The sequence below is a fragment of the Eleginops maclovinus genome, chromosome 8 (genome assembly GCF_036324505.1).
Source record: "Eleginops maclovinus isolate JMC-PN-2008 ecotype Puerto Natales chromosome 8, JC_Emac_rtc_rv5, whole genome shotgun sequence".
NCBI classification, from domain to species: Eukaryota; Metazoa; Chordata; class Actinopteri; order Perciformes; family Eleginopidae; genus Eleginops; species Eleginops maclovinus.
The window spans coordinates 1,792,810-1,813,101 of NC_086356.1; the positions used below are offsets into that span (position 1 = coordinate 1,792,810).

The 20,292-nt window shown below is 42.5% G+C and overlaps 2 protein-coding genes across 3 annotated transcripts; one reads left to right on the forward strand and one right to left on the reverse strand.

Annotated features, from left to right (window-relative positions):
• The first annotated feature begins 803 nt into the window (after nt 1–803).
• thbs4b (thrombospondin 4b) lies at nt 804–19,710 on the forward strand. Of its 2 annotated transcripts, XM_063889257.1 has the most exons (22): nt 804–1,042; nt 5,599–5,796; nt 5,946–6,196; nt 6,491–6,593; nt 6,727–6,809; nt 6,933–6,984; nt 7,068–7,219; nt 8,392–8,529; nt 9,249–9,326; nt 9,409–9,561; nt 10,060–10,164; nt 10,264–10,371; nt 10,751–10,910; nt 11,964–12,082; nt 12,315–12,367; nt 16,048–16,241; nt 17,484–17,662; nt 18,218–18,266; nt 18,349–18,545; nt 18,631–18,803; nt 18,931–19,070; nt 19,198–19,710. In XM_063889257.1, the coding sequence occupies exons 1-22, from the start codon at nt 964–966 to the stop codon at nt 19,254–19,256; spliced, it is 2,823 nt and encodes a 940-aa protein (XP_063745327.1). In that variant the 5' UTR covers nt 804–963; the 3' UTR covers nt 19,257–19,710. The 2 variants fall into 2 exon arrangements, with proteins under 2 accessions (XP_063745327.1, XP_063745326.1); XM_063889256.1 differs by having other exon boundaries at nt 10,060–10,371.
• Nucleotides 12,507–15,978, reverse strand: LOC134868261 (E3 SUMO-protein ligase ZBED1-like). Its single transcript, XM_063889258.1, has 2 exons — nt 15,481–15,978; nt 12,507–14,737 (listed from the first exon to the last, which is right to left on the reverse strand). The coding sequence occupies exons 1-2, from the start codon at nt 15,844–15,846 to the stop codon at nt 13,061–13,063; spliced, it is 2,043 nt and encodes a 680-aa protein (XP_063745328.1). The 5' UTR covers nt 15,847–15,978; the 3' UTR covers nt 12,507–13,060.
• Nucleotides 19,711–20,292: the final 582 nt, after the last annotated feature.

Here is a 20,292-nt window from a genome sequence, read left to right on the forward strand (position 1 = left end):
GGTCCGCAAAGGCTAAAATCCCTGTGTTCCCACCAGGGGGGTTTCTCTCCTTGCCTGAAACGCCTCCATTGGACTCCTTTGTTTACTTCCAGAACATAGTGACATATGTAACACTCGCTCTCCTATTGGCTAGCGCTCCAACACATAAAGGCTAAGGGGCGGGACCTCCCTGAGCAGTTGACCAATCACAACAGAGCCATTACTTGTTAATTGGTTTATTAAGTGCTTCCAGATTCAGACTAAGTTCTACTTTCTTTCCTTGATTACTGAATCAACAATTACTGTATATCCAATTAAATAATGTACCCTTTTTTCTGAGTTCTGCACCCGGAGAACTTTTGGTTTCAGTAGAGTTAAGATTGCAGAAATTGAGCTTGTATTTCTTAACAGGCATATTTCTACTTTTCCAAAAACGTCAAACAATCTCCCACCTCTTCAGGGGGAAATGAGGTCTCATGGTAAAGGTGTCACACGTAATAAAAGTGAAACAATCTCCCCGTGTCTCAGACATTCTCAAACAAATACTCAACGTCTGAAGGGGGGAATTCACCTCAAGCATGAACTCAAGAGTCTAAAAATATTCCCGGGATCACGATTATTCGAGTGAGCCAAACATGAGTTCCCACTCTGGATCATTAGCTTCTCACGTACAGCACATTTGTGTAAGAGCCTGTGGGAATCGGTAGCAGCAGAAGGAGCCAATGCAGAGAGCTCCTTCAGGTCACTCCTTCTCTACATGGGGCCGTCTGAGGAGGCTTTTTAAAAAGCAGGTTGTGGCCCTCATGCTCCGCCCTCAGCAAGACTCCTGTGATCTTAACATCCACACACGCCATTCAGACAAAGACAGACAGCAGCAGCTTCCACCCGGCTTACCATGTCTGACTTCTGATTCACAAAAGGAGGAAAACGCCATCAGTCACTACAGAGAAACTGCTGATCTGGGACCAGCTAACGAAGGACAAAATGGGTCTCTGGACAGCCCTGATTCTGGCCTCACATCTGCTATTAAACCTCAGCCTACATGTGGAAGCCCAGGCTTTGGGTAAGTTGCATAAATGACTCAAACGTCTGAACAAAACGTGTCACTGATCGAAGAATCTTTTTAAAGAGCTTGTCGGTTTGAATTTCTTCACACGCACGAGGAGGAAGATGTCTCTGATTTAATTTGCACTTTTTCTGACAACCTGCCTGTGATGTAATCCTCCATTTTCATTATCTGTCAAATAAGATTTAATGGCTCCACTCCACTGGGGATTCTTACACACTGTATGAGTTTTGATGCATAATGGATAAAGCAGAGCGCTGTGAAAGAGAATATCATATGCAGAGCCAAGGCACACAAAGGATTAGACAGGGTGTATGATACTCACTGAATAAAATGCTAAATATCCCCGTCAGTTCGGGAAGATATGGAGCAGTTTAATGCATTTTCTGTGGAGTAAAGCCACCGTGCTTCACAGACAGAGCTGTGTGATTACTGAGGCCCGGCGTCCTGGCTCGCATTAGTTGAAACAATGTCCCAGCTGGGTCACACACATGGGAATAATCAGGGATGATCTGGGGGCAATATTGCACTTCAAGTCGCACAAAACTCTCACGCACATTTGGCTCAAGGTCGCACACGAACCGGCTGCATGTAGGAACAGTTGTGGAGTTGAGGGTTTATCAGCTCTCCTGTGATAAATGGAATTCCTTTCAGGCAGCCATTAATCTCTGCAGACTCTGGGCTACGGAGGCCTGCTGGTGTTTATAAAACAAGTCCAGAGTAATGGAGTTCATCATCTATCATTTCCCCCGTTTGCAAATGACTCATTGTATGCATGACTCAAAAGGAGCGGGAGCGATGTAGAACAGCAGTACGTTGAATATCGCAGCCTCCGTCTCTGTAGAGGGTTATTGAGCAATATGAATACCTGGAGCTGGAATTAAAGGAAACTCAGTTCATACTCTGCGCACAAAGATAAGACAGGGCCCCCCTTTGGATCAGACGTAATCCATATTTCTATAACCACACGGTGAAAAGAGGTGCATTCAGTGATAAGCCTGCAGAGGATTATCAGCCTTCCTCTGAGAAAAGCTTTTTACTTTCAGCTCTTTGTTCAACTTCTTCACTGTTTTGGTTCGCTTTCACCGCTCTTATGGCGGAAAAAGTCTTCGTACACGACATCCTGATCACTGTGAACATCAGACAGACACAGTGAGAGAGTGGGTAGGGAACATAGTGAAGCATCTAGAGGCGGAAGTTTCCCTGAGGAGGTGGAGACCAAACTCAGAGCAACAAATGGAAGAGAGACTCCCCCAAAAAGTCTCTGTAATTATTGGAGGTAAAATCTGTCATGTTAACTTCAATAATGAGGATCACAGCTTGTTTCTGCTTCCACCAAATGGCAAAACTGAACGGTTATTGGAGACGTTTTCATCTCAAAGTAAAAATAAATGCAAATGAAAGTGAGATTTTAGATCTTCAGTGGATCTCGGCTCCCGTTTGGCAGACTGCTCTTTAATTAATTGATGTTAATTGGCTGCTGCTGATGTTTTTCCTCAGTCATTACCGGTTGATGTTTAATTCAGTACGTCCAGTGGTGGAAAGAAACTGAGAACATTTAACTGAGTGAGTGTACTCCATGTAATGCTGCGAGGCGAACACTGTAGCCTGACTTCATTTTATTTGCTTGGTGGCTTTTCACATTTCAGATTCAGATTACAAAATATTTGAAAACATAAATAATAGATTTGTAGTTTGTAAACAACAAGGTTTCTATTGATCACCAATAGAAAATGTCCATGCTACCCATCAGTATCAAGAAGTACTCAGATCTTGTACTTGAGTAAAAGTAGAAGTACTCAGATCTTGAGTAAAAGTAGAAGTACTCAGATCTTGTACTTGAGTAAAGTAGAAGTACTCAGATCTTGTTCTTGAGTAAAGTAGAAGTACTCAGATCTTGAGTAAAAGTAGAAGTACTCAGGTCTTGTTCTTGAGTAAAGTAGAAGTACTCAGGTCTTGTTCTTGAGTAAAGTAGAAGTACTCAGATCTTGTACTTGAGTAAAGTAGAAGTACTCAGATCTTGTACTTGAGTAAAGTAGAAGTACTCAGGTCTTGTACTTGAGTAAAGTAGAAGTACTCAGGTGTTGTACTTGAGTAAAGTAGAAGTACTCAGGTCTTGTTCTTGAGTAAAGTAGAAGTACTCAGGTCTTGTTCTTGAGTAAAGTAGAAGTACTCAGATCTTGTACTTGAGTAAAGTAGAAGTACTCAGATCTTGTACTTGAGTAAAGTAGAAGTACTCAGGTCTTGTACTTGAGTAAAGTAGAAGTACTCAGGTCTTGTACTTGAGTAAAGTAGAAGTACTCAGGTCTTGTACTTGAGTAAAGTAGAAGTACTCAGGTCTTGTACTTGAGTAAAGTAGAAGTACTCAGGTCTTGTTCTTGAGCTCAGGTCTTGTACTTGAGTAAAGTAGAAGTACCAGAGTGTAGGAATACTCTGTCTCAGTGAAAGTATTCTAAATGTTCCTCCAGTGAAAGTAGAAAGTACTCTCCTCTAAATGTACTTAAAGTAGCGACAGTAAAAGTAGTCATTGTCTGATTGGTCCATTTCAGAATAATATCTCTGATATGTTTTATAATGATTGATCATTAAAGTGTTCTCAGAGCTGGTAAAGGTGCAGCTAGTTTGAATGGCTTTGGATACTCATATACTTTACAGTGGAATACCTACAGTACTTCAAAACACAGAAGCATGATATATAAATCTTGACCGTGATGGATTTATATTCTGGAGTTAAGGAGACACAGGACTACGGCTTCAGCTGAACTAGTTTTATGAGGCTTGAAATGGGAGTTTAATCAGGGGCTGAAATGAGGCGGTTTCTCAGGATCTCTGGTGTAAGAGGACCCTGACCCCACAAAGCCCTCAGTCCTCAAGATTTATGATGTGCAGGACTCTGGGCCTCTGTCCGTGTCATTGGTTCTCCTGATGTTTTGTTCAGTTTTGGAGTCAAATGAATGAGGCGTCAGGAGTTCAGTGGTGGAGGAAGTTTTCAGACACTTAAAGTACTAACACAACATTGTATTCATGCATGACTGTCTGTAAAATCATATACTTCTTCTTCATACTGCAACAGACAGACGTGCTGCTATAATTATAATTAGTAAAGCAACCAAATACATCAGATAAAACGTACTGGAGAAAATTAGGATAATTCCATTCAAGATGAATCAGGAGAAAAGAAACAACTCAATTAAAGTACAACTAACTCAAAGTTGCCCTTAAGAAGAGTCAATGTGCCGACTACACATTTCACCACCTGTCTCTCTGAGTTATCTTTGGAATCACAAATGCAAAAGAACGAGAATTCAACGAGTCATCGAGGATTTTTTGGGGCCAATTCCTCTTTTTATTCCTCCATTGGACTCCTTTGTTATGGCTAGGCTTCAACACATTGTAGGTGATAGGCAAAGGGGGCGGGACATCTCTAAGCGGTTGACCAATCACAACAGAGCCAACCAGCTGTAACCAATCAGAGCAGACTGGGCTCTGGTTTCAGGCAGTATGAGAAAAATAAAGAGCTTTTTGAACACTAGAAGCATGTGATACACACATGGAAATTAGCAGAATAGCTCCCTTTATCATCTTCATTTCAAGGAGGTTTTGTGTATACTGCCTGTGTCGGACAGAAACACAGCACAGAGTTAATAGAAAAGTTCATCTGGGGATCAAGCTTTGCAGTCTTGGCTGACACCAAACCGTCTCTGGCAGCATTTGGGAACAATTTGAGTCCCTTCTGACTCCGGGCCCTATAGACTGCTTGTGTATTCATGATGCGTGCAGATGGTGGACTACACATTCCCTGCACATCCTCTCGTGGTCTGCACAGCTCCCGAGTCACTTTATTAAAAAAGGAGGACGACTCCGGCCATGAGTGTGCAGCGTCCCTCTGGCTCTCTGTCAAACCTCCGCCTGTGAGAGGAATGGATGAACTGGGAAGCACTTTATCAGCTGAGCAGATTGGGAGAGGATACATGAAGAAATACAGCATGCAACTAACTAGGGCTCTATAGATATCAGCGTCAAAATGTACTCAAAGTACAAGTACTTCTCCTCATTTCAGAATAAAGTAAAGCAGTATTACCAGCTAAATGTGCTTTGTATGTACTAGAATGGATCTTTTTCACAGTATTACATTATAATGGTTGGTATATTATTCTTTTTTATACATATTAGAGCATTTTAGTGTTGCATTTTGTCAATTTGGACCAGAGTTAGAGACTAGAAGTACTTTTTATGTTAGTAGAACAGTACTGCATTATACCATATCAGCTGTTTTTATGTACAAAGTGATTGTGAGTGTTAAAGTATGCAGTATTTGCATTTGAAATATGGTGGTGTCGAAGTATAATGTATATTTAAATGGAAATAATCAAGTAAAGTACAAATATGTCAAAAAGGCCCAGCTTGATTTGCTTAGAAATCCACATTTTCCTGATTTCCCTGCTAAATGTGCACAGACTGACTGATCTTAAAGGGTCAACATCATCCTCATCTCCTCAAACATTCATGCATCCCATCATGCATTACTCATGTGCATTTACCTCCCTCCACAGTGTATGATCTGCTCACCTCTCCGGACTGCCTGCCCGACCTGCTGCAGGGCGGCTTGGCTGAGCAGGGTGTGAACGAGGCTTTCATCCTGACCACTTTCAAGCTGCAGCCCAAGACCGGAACCACCCTATTCTCCCTGTTCAACCCGCGGGACAACAGCAAGTACTTTGAGTTCACCGTGATGGGGAAGCTCAACAGAGGTAGGAGGCCCTGAGAGAAGAGGCTCTGCTTTCCTCTACTCTTCCGGGACTTTAAGGGACCTTCTTAAGCTCCCTAAGTCTTGTTGTTTGGATGTCTCCCCCTCCCTCTTCTTATATCTCCCTCCATCTCTTCCCCTGTCCTCTCTCAGCCGTGCTACGCTACCTGCGCAGCGACAAGAGGATGAGCTCGGTGACCTTCAACAACCTGGTGCTGGCGGACGGCCAACAGCACCGGCTGCTGTTCCACCTGAAGGGGATGCAGCAGCAGGGGCCGGGGGGGGTGGAGCTGCATCTGGACTGCAAGCTGGTGGAGACGGTCCGGGATTTACCCGCCGCCTTCCAGGGCTTACCTGCAGGCTACGGCACGGTGGAGCTGAAGACCATGCTGGCCCGAGACCAGGTGATCCTTCACTTACAGTAGAGAGTGGTGCGGGAATGAGTCCTAAACCCAGGAAATGAGTCAGCATTTTTGCACTTTCTGGTTCCCTTGTCTTGAAATCAATGTTTTTTCTGATCTTTTTTGGGTTAGTGCAAGCTCACGAGAGTTCCTTTATAGCCCAACATTAGCCACCTTTAGCTTAGCGGTGGTGACGTGAAGTCATGTGACCGTGCTGTAGTTCCTTTATAGCCCAACATTAGCCGCCTTTAGCTTAGCGGTGGTGACGTGAAGTTGACCAATGTTTTATTCAAACAGGAGACTTTAGACGAGCTGAAGCTGGTGGTCGGGGACACGTTTGAGAACGTAGCTTCAATACAGGACTGCCACTTCCAACAGAGAGACTCCGTCCAAACTCTGGGTAAGAATCTTGTTGTTAAAACTCCACAGAGAGTCAAACATTTACTCAGTCACTTGAGAACCGGCTCAAAGACCCCCTCCCAATCCTCTCAGCTTTCTTTAGTGTCTCTTAGTAAACAGTGCCTTTCTCTCAGGGGTCAACACGAAGCAGCTGTCCAACCAAATGCTGGATCTAACGAAGGTGATAAATGAGCTGAAAGACGTCCTCATTCAGCAGGTGACTTACACTAACAGCCCCACTGAGACCACTTGATCCCTGTTCCCTCACCACTGACCCCCCCCCCCCCCCCCCCCGACAGCTTTACTCCAAACAACGTATTTATGCTTCACCTTTCCACAGGTCAAAGAGACTTCATTCCTCAGAAACACCATCTCTGAGTGTCAGGCCTGCGGTACGACAACTTCTATTAAACTCTCCTTATTTTTAACCAACAAAATAAAATGTCAGATGATTTAAATGTGTTATATCTTAAAGGTCTGGGGGGGACCGAGGTGGTGAAACCCAGGTGTGGTCCAGGTGTGTGTTTCCGTGACGTACGGTGCATAGAGACGGCGGACGGTGTGGAGTGCGGACCGTGTCCCGACGGATACACCGGGGACGGATTCAACTGTGATGACGTGGACGAGGTAAGGCTCTGGGAGTGTGTGTGTGTGTGTGTGTGTGTGTGTGTGTGTGTGTGTGTGTGTGTGTGTGTGTGTGTGTGTGTGTGTGTGTGTGTGTGTTACATAAATACAATTAGTTTTTTTATTGGATTTTTAAAACATGCCAACATTTTTATGTCTTGAGGCCAGCAGCTCCAAATTAGTTCAGAATAGAATTTGAGCTTATTGATCAGATTAAAGGCAGGATTGTGTTAATATTTGTAAGTCTGGCCCTATGTATACACATATGTACTGTATATTTTATCTTTTGAAATCTCTTGAACACTTATATTTGGATAAATAAAGTCATTGTAAACTAGAAAGACAATCGGGGAACGGGGAACCACGCCATGCTTTCCGTTTAATATTAAAAATGTATATACGGTGAGGATAAGATTTGTAATCCTACTGGACATTCATCCTAACAAATAACAAACAAGCAGTATATTCATATTCTTGTTTGGGATTGAAAAGGCATTGGAAACTAGAAAAGGCACTCCAGAGAACGCACATCTCCACCAAGGCCATGCCATGTCCTCCAGCATGAATATCTGCCCTGTGATTCAGAGCTGCTTCACAATGTAACGGGTTATTCCTTGGCTAATGCGTCACCTTTCCACCAATTTCCATTAGAATCAGGCCCATAGTTTTCCTGTAACCCTGCTGACAAACAAACAAACCCGTACCAAACATAACAGCTTGTTATTCTCACCCTTTCCTCCAGTAAAGGTCAGTAGCAGAGGAGGTCCAACACCCTCTACCCATTGTCCAATCCCCCAATTAGAGGACTAAAAACAAGATAATTAGACGTACCAGGCCCTGATTAATTGGGATTTCTTTTTTTATATGAGAGTATTTTGACTCTCAAACAAGCGTTGGCAGCCGAGAGGTGACAAGAAACGAGGTGAGACAACGGGAATAAAACTTCACAGGAGCTCATCGGGTGTGTGTGTGTGTGTGTGTGTCTTCTAGTCTTTGCACTCCACCCTCTTCATAAGGTCTGACCCCGTTAGCATTACGTTTATAGCATGAGTCACTTTGAAGGCTTTGGTTGGTAAGCCGCCCTGAGAGAGAGAGACACGTTTTGCAGCTTTTTTACCATCCTCATTTCCTCCTTCCTTCCTTCCTTCCTCTCTTCTTTCCTTTCCTTCCTGCAGTGCCAGTTCAACCCCTGCTTCCCCGGCGTGAAGTGTGTGAACACCGCCCCGGGTTTCCGCTGCGACGCCTGTCCGCTGGGATACTCCGGCCTGGCGATTGAGGGTGTCGGCATCGTGTACGCACAGACCAACAAACAGGTAAGAGACTGGATCAAATATAGAAAAACAAAGCGCCTTGTCCCAACAATCACCCCACTACTTTTAGTTCTGTTGCTCGGATCAAATTCATTTACAAACTCAGACCTTATGTGGATCATAGCTACACACCTGAGAAGTTCAGTGACTGAGTCTTGCACGTTTGTGGCGCTATAACAGCGACAAACATCTGCCTCCATGCAAACACTGAAAAAACAGCTTCAATGGTTCAGTAAGTGTCTACAGGTCGCACACACACACACACACACACACACACACACACACACACACACACACACACACACACACACACACACAGTTAAAATACCAAGCCCCTGCGGTCATTTCTGGTTAAAAACGGAAGCAGGTAATGAAGAAGATGCATAAAGTAGCTGTAGCTTTAAAGAAAGTGCATCTATAAAATACTTGTGGGATCCATCTGTTGATCCAAACTGATATAAAGGGGATCGAGAACAGCAATTATATCATCAGATAGTAAAGGATTACTCTCTGAAGAGTACTAGAGTGGTTTATATACAGCATTTTGCACAAAAGCACATTACTCACTAGCAAATATAATCACTTTTCACTGCTTATTTTATGTATTTCATGTGGTCCAACCCTCAAATCTATAAATTAGCAGAGTATTTTCTATACAAAGAAATGTAAATTGTCTGGAAAACTAAACGTTGCATGACTTCACATTAAATTCTTCCCTTTAGGTCTGTGACGACATCGACGAGTGCAAAGGACCCAACAACGGAGGCTGCGCCGCCAACTCTGTCTGTCACAACTCTGTGGTAAGACAATAATCCCATTAACACTTTCACAGAGAATTATCCCAATCATGGGGCTCCCCAAAGACACCTGTCTCCTGCTCAGGGCTCGTATCACTGCGGCAGCTGCAAGACAGGCTTCTCCGGGGACCAGGTGAAGGGCTGCAAGCCGGAGGTCAGCTGCGGGAACAGCCTGACAAACCCCTGCGACATCAACGCTCTGTGCACAATGGAGAGGGACGGCTCCGTCACCTGTCAGGTAGGATTTAACTCATATATCTATGAGTATTGCATACTGCATGGTACGTGTCCAGGATGTGGTCCAATACAGACACACAAGACACGAACGGAAATGGGTTTAATTGCAATATAAATTACACTTTTTTCTTGGTGCATGAGTTGCAGTGTTCGTTCCTCTAGATCTGAAACCATGAGCAGATAATTAATTCATTAATAATTGCATTCATATTCAAGCAAAAGCACCAACATTTGTCTGGTTTCAGCTGCTGCAAAGACAGGATTTGCAGCTTTTTATATCATTGTAAACTTATCTTGGCCTGTTAGTCACGCTGGATTTAACCGGAACATTTTAAGGGCGTTTTTATCGGGTATTTTAGAGAAAAGAACGATGAATTGCAAAGATTCTTGAGTGGATTTACAGAAGTGTTTTTCCCCCGCTTTAAAGTATAAGTCTACCCTTTAGTCTATGAATCAGCCTTCCATAATAACCAGTTTACATTGTCTCTCACCACCTCAGTGTGGAATTGGCTGGGCTGGTAATGGATATCTGTGTGGGAAGGACACAGACATCGACGGATACCCGGACGACAAACTCAAATGCAAAGACTCCAGCTGCAAAAAGGCAAGTGCAAACTCTCTGCAGGATTTTATTCAAAGTCATGTTTGTTGGTTCTTCTTCTTTGCCACTTGCAACTCATTCCCCCGTTACATCCCTTTGCAGGATAACTGCATGTTCGTTCCCAACTCGGGTCAGGAGGACGCCGACCGGGACGGACACGGAGACACGTGTGACGACGACGCAGACGGGGACGGCATACCGAACGAGCAGGTTGGTGCAAGGGTTTTTAAATGAAGGCTGCAGCTTACCTGTGATATTTTCTAGACGCTTGTTTAGTTTAAGGTCAGGAAATAATGAAATATAGACACAGCAGTTTGTGTCCTTACACTGTCTTAACGTTTCAAGAGCTCAAACCTGACAGCCACAGGTTGAGTCATACTTCCTTTAAGCACCATCTGCCAGAAGCTGTCCTACTTTTAGTCCACCCCAGTTCACCAGCTGGTTAAACCTCCTATACGTTGGAACGACGACCAAACGCTAAATGCATCCTATCCTAAAGCTTTGGATATCTTATGTGGTTGTCCCCTTCCACATATCTCCATTCGGTCCCACGACTGAACGAGGCCTTTGTGTCCTTTGTGTGCTTCAGGATAACTGCCCGCTGAAGCCCAACCTGGACCAGAGGAACAGCGATAAGGACAGCCACGGAGACGCCTGCGATAACTGCCGTATCGTGGAGAACCCAGACCAGAGGGACACGGACAGCGACGGCCGGGGGGACGCCTGCGATGACGACATGGACGGAGACGGTACGGAGACATCCCTGACTCTGACTGAAGCTTATGTAACCCGCAGTGAATGCACCCTCTGTTATGGCTCTCCTGCACACCCCTATAACTCATGCTACAGAAACAGGGCTGGGAGAAGTTCTCTTGAGTAACAGTGGGGATTTATTCCGTGCATTTAAGTCCCAAGTGAAGATTTAACAATATGCAGTGGATTCATAAACAGGCCGAGGCGTCTGCTGAATACACATATTACGTCCAGTTGCAATCTGACCCGGAGCGACAGCAGCTCAGAGTCCCTCCGGAGAGGAGAGGGTTTCTCCTCCATCGCCGCTGCATGACCTTTGTGTTTCTGAGGGTCTGCTGCTGCCCCCCTGCGCTGAATACAAAAAGCATCTGAGCACAGAGCGCTGTTCGCATGCATGGGAAATACAACAGTGCAACCAAGGGGTGGAAGTACAGATTACACGCTGTCGAGGAAAATGGGTGTAAAAATGATCTCTATGAGTTAATCAAATTGAAATTGCGTGATTGACTTAAATCAGTGTTTCTAGATAAAGGACAGACAACATATTTCCTACTGTGATTCACAAATATATCATATTAAAGAATCTGAAACTCAGGATTTTGGGGCATTTTAGGAAGTGTTGCCGGTCACTTGATCAATTATAATTTAAAAAATAAACTTTATATTAAAACTGTTCTAGATGAACGATAAAATCTCTAATAAAATGAATGAAAAAACTCTAATAAAAAAGCTTAAATTAAATCAATTTAAATTCATTTTTAAAAGTCATTAAAAAATGTTTGGATTCATTTAAAAATAAACTTGAATTAAATCTAAATTAATAAAAAAAACACTTGTAAAATAATTCCATATTCATTTTAAAAGCTATAATTAAAATAAAACTTAAATTAAAACATTTGTAGTTGAATTTATTTAGAAGCTATAATTAAATAAATGCTCTACTTCAGTAAATATCTTCTCATCTACTACCTCTGAACTTATCGTACAGACCAATAATCTATATTCCTTGTTTAGGAGTCACATTGAGTCCTCTTGTTTTCTTGCACCAGGCCTAAAGAACTTCCTGGATAACTGTCAGCGCGTCCAGAACCGAGACCAGCTGGACCGGGACGGAGACGGAGTGGGAGACGCCTGCGACAGCTGCCCCGACATCCCAAACCCGAACCAGGTCGGATTCAGACTCAGAAATTAACCAGGGACCCAAATAACGTGGGCAGAAAGTCTGAAAATAAATCCAAATCTGTTCAGTTGTTTCCTTCTTCCTGCTCCTATTTCATCCCTAGATTTATTTAAGAAAGATTTGAAATGAAGGATCTTTTGTTCTACTAAAGTAAAGAGTCACCTGAGTCCTTCATGTGTGAGATAACGGGGCTTTCAGTAAAACCTCTTCTCTTTTTCAGTCTGACATCGACAACGACTTGGTTGGAGACTCCTGTGACACAAACCAGGACAGGTATAATAACCCTCTCTGTTCCTGCAGATTAGTGTTGTCACGATACCAAAATTATTGTTTCGATACCGATACCAAGTCAAGAATTGCGATTCCGATACTTTTTCGATACTTTTCCTGAAAAGGGAGAAACACTCTCAAATATCATTGATGTGCTTTATTTTAAAACTGGGGCAACATTCTTATCATAACACACTAATAAATGAACATATGAACAGCAGATATATTAAACATTTGAACAAAATATGAAATATCAAAATATAAAAAATAAATTAGAGCAATGACACTCAAGGTAAAAAAATAAATAAATTTAGCAGCATTATCTCAGTCATAAGAAACACAAGCGTTACCAGTAATAAACATAAATAACAAATTAAAGCAATGGCATTCAATTTAAAAAAACAAATAAAATGTAGCTGCATTATCTCTTATACTCACAACTGAGTTTAAAAAAACAAATAAAATTTAGCTGCATCATCTCTTATACTCACAACTGAGTTTAAAAAAACAAATACAATTTAGCTGCATCATCTCTTATACTCACAACTGAGTTTAAAAAAACAAATAAAATTTAGCTGCATCATCTCTTATACTCACAACTGAGTTTAAAAAAACAAATACAATTTAGCTGCAGCATCTCTTATACTCAAAACTGAGTCTCTTAAGAGCATTAGCCCTAGAATGGCCAGCAGATATTCATTTCTTACACTTATTTAAGTTCTTGGCCAAGAACACTAGCATGTCTAAATGTTCTTCAGTCAGCCTGGAACGTCTTGGGCTACAGATATTTCCAGATGTGCTGAAGACTCGCTCTGAAGCACAACTTGATGCTGCAATGCAAAGATAGTTCTTTGCAAAGTGTGCCAGGATGGGCAGTTGTGCCTCATGTTGACTCCACCAGGCCAGGGGATCCTCTGCAGGGCTGATTTCTCTCAATTGTTTGTATTCAAGAAACTCAACATTTAGTCGTCTATCTGTGGGTGTTGCAGGTGTGGGAGAATGGTGCCTCGTTTCAGAATTATCTGCCCCTTTCTTCTCTGTGGTTATGGTGCAGAGCAAACTTTTTAAGTCTCTCTTATTCCTCTTTGGTGCAGCACCTGTTCCTCTAGGGTCCACTGGACTGTGGGGTGGAAGCTGAACGGCCTCAGATTTAAGGAGCAGCTCCCTCTTGATATCCTCCTCCATTGTTACAAAAGTATCTTTAAATCTCGGATCAAGGAACGTAGAGGTGTTTAGGGTCATCTGCAGGTTGTGGTCATCGTACCTTTTCTCAAAATCTCCTCTAATTTTGTTCTTCATTTCTATGGCCAAGGGGCGGTCGCCTTCCTCTTCTATTAGGCAGGCTTTGATTTTCCACATCAGTGGCAGGACTGATGATATGGTGGTTTCTTTCTCTCCACTCAGGGCATCAGTGAAGTCACTGAGTGGAGCCAAGACATCCCTCACTATTTCTATAGTGGTCATGTCTGTGTCTCTGGGCATCAGGTGCCACTTCTTCCGGTCCTCAGCCAGAACCGCAGAGACAGCTTGCTGCTGCTCACAAAATCGTTCCACCATGTCATAGGTGGAACCCCATCGGGTGGGCTCATCATGGATTAATGTATGTTGTGGCAGTTTTAAAGACTTTTGTTTGTCTTTGAACAGTCTAGACATCTTGTTTGATCTGGAGAAGCCTGACACAGTCTTACGGAGCCTGGACAGACAGCTTGCCACACGATCAATATCTATGGCTTTGTTCACTGCCAAATGCAGATTGTGCCCGAAACAGGGTATCCAGGTGTATTCACTGAAAGCTTTGCGGTTGTTTGACGCATTATCTGTTGTCATTCCAGCCATATTGGCCATGTCTAGCCCCCAGGAATCTGTGATAATTTCCTCCAGGGTTTCCTTTAGAGTGTCGGCTGTGTGATCAGAATACAATGCAGAGCACCCTAAACACCAGGACTGCATCTCCCAGGACTGTGTAATGAACTGGAGTGTTACTGCCATGTAAGTGTCCACAGTTCTGCTGGTCCAGAGATCAGTGGTGCAGGAGAAAAATGTATTCGGTGTGTGACTAAGTTGGGCACTGATTATCGCTCTTGTTTCATTGTACATCTTGGGAATTTCATTGTACATGAAAAAATTCCTGGATGGGACGTCATACCTTTTGTCGAGATTTTGCATAAGGTTTCTAAACCCAGCTTTTTCCACTATATAAACTGGCACTTGATCCAGACAGATGAATTCTGCTACTGCCCTGTTAAGCCGTTTTACCTCCTTGGACTCCCTGGGGTACTTGTTGTGCTGCTCAAACATAGCTTGGAGGGTTGGCTGCTGGGTTGGCTGCTGCCTTTGAGGAGTTGCTCTTCCAGAGCCCATAGCTGCAGACCGCTGTAGCAGAAGAAAATGGAAATATTTAAAATATGATGGTGATAAATGTGTCATAACGGAGGACCTAAATAGTTTATGTGTGATAGTAACAATAACTTGTGACTAACTTAACATCTCTATGCAGTGGTAGTGATAATTGCTAACATTCACTTAACCATAACATTACCATTATTCATAGGATATAATGAGTTAACCTAATGTTGTTTAAACTGTGACATGGATTAATATAGGCGTTTCCTGTACTTCAATGTCTGATTTCTTTGATGGTTAACTTTATATTTGAGTCCATAATTTCTTACAAGGCAAAGGTTTCATATAGGCCTACACCTCCTTTGCGTACAGCAGGTTCATGCTCTTTAAATGCTGTAACCCAATACAGGCTAAATACATCACTGACAAACATGCACATGCTGTGATTTTTATCATATAGGCTAATAAAGGCTATAGATCATTTTAGCTGATGTTTTGTATGCTTTATTTTAGCAGCTTGCGAATTATTTACGTCATCTATGAAAGTTGCGTTTTCAAAGAAAGATGCTGAACTAGCGTTAGGCAGGCTATTGTGGTTAGCCATGAGGATAATGCCCATAGTTAGCCTGCTATTTCTGTAGATAGCCTGGTCAAACTACGGTGGTGCAAAACAGTGACTTGTCACAAAATAAACTATAGCCTTCTCATTTGACTTGTTTTAAGGGCATGAAGTTCATGAACGTGATGATACATGTTATATTTCACATACTAACCTGTCGGTCTTTAAACTCCTTGTGCAACTCGGCGTGCTTGTCGGCCAAGTGTTTCGCCAGGTTCGAGGTGTTGGCTCCCTTAGTTTGCAATTGTTTGTAGCACTTACGACAAACAGGTCTCGACATATCGGTAGCTTTGCCCTCACTGTCAGCAAGGTAGGCAAAGTACCTCCATATCTCACTCCTCGCGTCATCTTTATCAACCAGCCGTGGACCGGCGGCCACAGTATCACTCGCACATGCAGCCATCTCTCTGTAGTGTTTGTTAAATGACAGCAGCAGTGCAGCCTCTTGCTGCGTGCGTGAGGAGAAAAAACACGGACGTCCATAGGGAGGCACTCGAGCGTGCGTTGCACACACCAACATGAAATATGTCTCTTACAAATATGGAACACGGACATTCTAGAAGTATCGATACTAATAAATTTAGGAATCGTGACATTTTTAATTTCCAAGAATCGCGGTGCTTTTGAAGTATCGGTACATCGTGCAACACTACTGCAGATATATAGACTGCTTCTTCTCCTTCATCCTTTACTGACATCTCATCATGTCTCCCCCCTGCAGTGATGGTGACGGGCACCAGGACACGAAGGACAACTGCCCATACGTGATCAACAGCTCTCAGCTGGACACGGATAAAGACGGGCTCGGAGACGAGTGCGACGATGATGACGATAACGACGGGATCCCCGACAGCATCCCACCGGGACCGGACAACTGCAGGCTGGTGCCAAACCCAGACCAGATCGACGACAACGGTGAGTCTCAAATACACGAAGTCCCAGAGGGAAAACCACCTTTATAAAATCCGATCCAAAAAGTTTCCTCTCATGTTCTTCAAATATTTAAAAAAAGGTGAAAACAGAATCTTTCCTAATTCCTTTAGAAAATATTATTCAATATTGTAATAATAATTCCCAAGAATTCCTGGTAAAAGGTTTTCACAGAATAGTCTTCTTTAATTCCATAAAATATTATTATATATTAAATATTATTAAAATAGTCCCTGAAAAATTCTGGGGTAAAAAATGTTGACGTGGAAAAAAAAATAGTTATTAATTCCTTTTAAAAATATATTATATATTATTATAATAATGCCTATTAATGCATGGTAAAATAGTTTGGCCAGAAAAGGATAATAATAATAATAATAATAATAATAATAATAATAATAATAATAATAATAATAATAATAATAATAATAATAATAATAATGATAATAATAATAATAATAATAATAATAATAATAATAATAATAATAATAATAATAATAATAATAATAATAACAATAATGATAATAATAATAATAATAATAATAATAATAATAATAATAATAATAATAATAATGATCCCTTAAACATGTGTTATAAAAACTGAGGTGGAAAAACCAACATTTTGGAAGAATAATCTCCTTTAATTCCTTTAAATATTAATATATATTAAATGATTATTCTAATCCTTATGTTAATGCCTAATAAAAAAACAATAGTTTGGCCAGAGAAATGTGTCTTAATTCCCTAAAAAAGGATAATAATCCTTAAAACATGTGTTATAAAAACTGAGGTGGAAAACCAACATTTTGACAGGATCATATTTCAGAGCCTCACCTTTTACTCTTTAAAGCGACATGTTTCTCCCCTTCTCGTTGGAGCTCATTCACAGAACTGTTCATCACGACCCCGATAAGTATTTTCAGACGAAGCAAAATCCAAACAAGTGCTTCAGAACTCCAGGGTGATACTTTTTATAAAGCAGCATTTCTATTCTGAAAACACACTCACACAGCAGGGGGCAAACCACAGGGAGCTTCAATAAAAAACACCCAAATAAACAACAGCATCTCAGAGAGATTTTTAGCTGCATATTTTGGATGTTTCTGCCCCCTTTTAGTCTAAATCCTCATCACAGGATCACAGGTATTTTAAATCCTGGATCATGAATCGTCTTTCTAACTTTAAGACGGTCTGATTGAACCCTGAATCCTCTCCGTTGTCCCTCAGGTGACGGCGTTGGAGACGTGTGTGAGTCGGACTTCGACCAGGACAAAGTGATCGACAGGATCGATAACTGTCCGGAGAACGCGGAGGTGACGCTGACCGACTTCAGGGCCTATCAGACGGTGGTGCTGGACCCCGAGGGCGACGCTCAGATCGACCCCAACTGGGTGGTTTTGAACCAGGTGAGACTTTATATCATGAAGGGATCAAATAACAGCTAACATGAGAGGCTTTGCCTGCTTTGGAGAATAATTACTTGAATGTGTTCTCTTAAAGTGATTGTTTCTTTTAGCTAAAAAGCTCTCCTAATGTACACTACACTACTACTACCTGCTCAGAAGCAAACAGAAGACAGAGATGGAGTCAACGTGATGGAGAAAAGCAGAAAATGTACACTCTATAGAGACAATCAGGGGTTGGTGGAGACCAAAAGCAGAGCTAGAAGAGAGTGGCTGTTCCTATATAACTTGTGAAAATGGGTAAATTAGCAACGATTTACTATCAAGTGGTGTGTTTACAGATCATTTGTTGCCACAAGTTGCCCAAAATAATCAGTTATTACAGATTTCAGAGCTGAAAAGCAATGAATTGCAGCAAAATGCATAAAAAAACACTATATCCGACGTCTAAATGGAGCATCTATTGCAATGCATGGCAAATAAAGTGTTATAAACCTCAGATATAAGTTGCATAGTTGCTCAGACGTCCCCATTAACATCCCTCTTTTCCTCACACAGGGAATGGAAATCGTGCAGACCATGAACAGTGACCCAGGTCTTGCTGTCGGTAAGGATCCTCTCTGATTTGCCACAAAAAATCCCAACGTCACCAACCTCAAAACTAAACTGATTCCACTTCCTGTCTCCAGGCTACACTGCGTTCAGCGGCGTGGACTTTGAGGGAACTTTCCACGTGAACACGGTGACCGACGACGACTACGCCGGCTTCATCTTCGGCTACCAGGACTCGTCCTCGTTCTACGTGGTGATGTGGAAGCAGACGGAGCAGACGTACTGGCAGGCGACGCCGTTCAGGGCGGTGGCCGAGCCCGGCATCCAGCTCAAGGTGAGAGAACGACAGCATAAAGAAACTGTGATCTTTTCCACTCGATGCCTCTCTCCTGACTCTCCTCTCCTCCTCTCTTCTTCAGGCGGTGAAGTCTCAGTCGGGCCCCGGGGAGCACCTGAGGAACTCCCTGTGGCACACCGGAGACACCAACGATCAGGTGCGTCTGCTGTGGAAAGACCCCCGGAACGTGGGCTGGAAGGACAAGGTGTCGTACAGATGGTACCTGCAGCACCGCCCGCAGGTCGGATACATCAGGTAGGACAAAACCCGAGCTAGATACTCAACGTTTTGACTTCATGCAAGGACATGATGGAAGCTAGAGACGTCCGGGGGATGTCCAATTAAACTACGGAGTCTAAATGTGTTGTGTTTTTGTTTTTAGGGCGCGGTTTTACGAAGGAACCGAGCTGGTGGCGGACTCTGGAGTGACGATCGACACGACCATGAGGGGAGGACGACTCGGAGTGTTCTGCTTCTCTCAGGAAAACATCATCTGGTCCAATCTGAAATACCGCTGCAACGGTACAAAAAAGCCCACTTATTTAATACTTATTCACATCTTATGACGATGCATTTAAAGACTTCAGGTGTGAATATTATCACATCGTCCCCGCTCGACTTTATCTTAAACTTCTTCTCACTTCCTCAGACACAATCCCCGAGGACTTCCAGGAGTTCAGCACTCAGCACGGCGGTGACGCGCTCTGAAGGACTCTCTAAAGACTGCTCCTCAGTGTGTGTGTGTGTGTGTGTGTGTGTGTGTGTGTGTGTGTGTGTGTGTGTGTGTGTGTGTGTGTGTGTGTGTGTGTGTTTAACCGTCTCCTAAAGACTCCAGCTGAGCTCGGTATGCTGAACATTGTAAGTTATAAGGATTTCTACTGAGCGTAAAGCAGCATCACATGTGGTTATCAACGGATATATTTTCAAAATAAAAAGAGACCATCTTTATAAAACAGTATTTCCTCACACAGGTGTGTTTAGCTTTACTTTTGGGAGCATTATACACATGTTCAAACAGCTGGAAGGAAACGTTTAACTTTGTTTTTTTACACATTTTGATGCAAAAAGGTTGTTTTTGTTTTGTACGATTCACATTTCAAACAGTGCCTTCTGTCTCACTTACTGTACCAGATTATTAAAGCTCCTGTTTCTCTTTCCAACATCATGTCTCTGTGCTCATGAAAAGTGCTTTAAAGAGTCCTCTCCTGTTGATGTTCAGGTGTATATCAGTATGTAGAGTCTCTACTTTAAAGAGTCCTCTCCTGCTGATGTTCAGGTGTATATCAGTATGTAGAGTCTCTACTTTAAAGAGTCCTCTCCTGCTGATGTTCAGGTGTATATCAGTATGTAGTGTCTCTACTTTAAAGAGTCCTCTCCTGCTGATGTTCAGGTGTATATCAGTATGTAGAGTCTCTACTTTAAAGAGTCCTCTCCTGCTGATGTTCAGGTGTATATCAGTATGTAGTGTCTCTACTTTAAAGAGTCCTCTCCTGCTGATGTTCAGGTGTATATCAGTATGTAGTGTCTCTACTTTAAAGAGTCCTCTCCTGCTGATGTTCAGGTGTATATCAGTATGTAGAGTCTCTACATTAAAGAGTCCTCTCCTGCTGATGTTCAGGTGTATATCAGTATGTAGCGTCTCTACTTTAAAGAGTCCTCTCCTGCTGATGTTCAGGTGTATATCAGTATGTAGAGTCTCTACTTTAAAGAGTCCTCTCCTGCTGAACGACCCAAAGCTACCTTC

Bases quoted from the DNA above. Each gene is read 5' to 3' on its own strand.
- thbs4b (XM_063889256.1), top strand. From the start codon at position 964: ATGGGTCTCTGGACAGCCCTGATTCTGGCCTCACATCTGCTATTAAAC. The intron at 6,197-6,490 runs GTGATCCTTCAC...TTATTCAAACAG, and splicing joins CCATGCTGGCCCGAGACCAG to GAGACTTTAGACGAGCTGAA. The intron at 12,083-12,314 runs GTCGGATTCAGA...TCTCTTTTTCAG, and splicing joins ACATCCCAAACCCGAACCAG to TCTGACATCGACAACGACTT.
- LOC134868261 (XM_063889258.1), bottom strand. From the start codon at position 15,846: ATGTTGGTGTGTGCAACGCACGCTCGAGTGCCTCCCTATGGACGTCCG. The intron at 14,738-15,480 runs GTTAGTATGTGA...CTTCTGCTACAG, and splicing joins AGGAGTTTAAAGACCGACAG to CGGTCTGCAGCTATGGGCTC.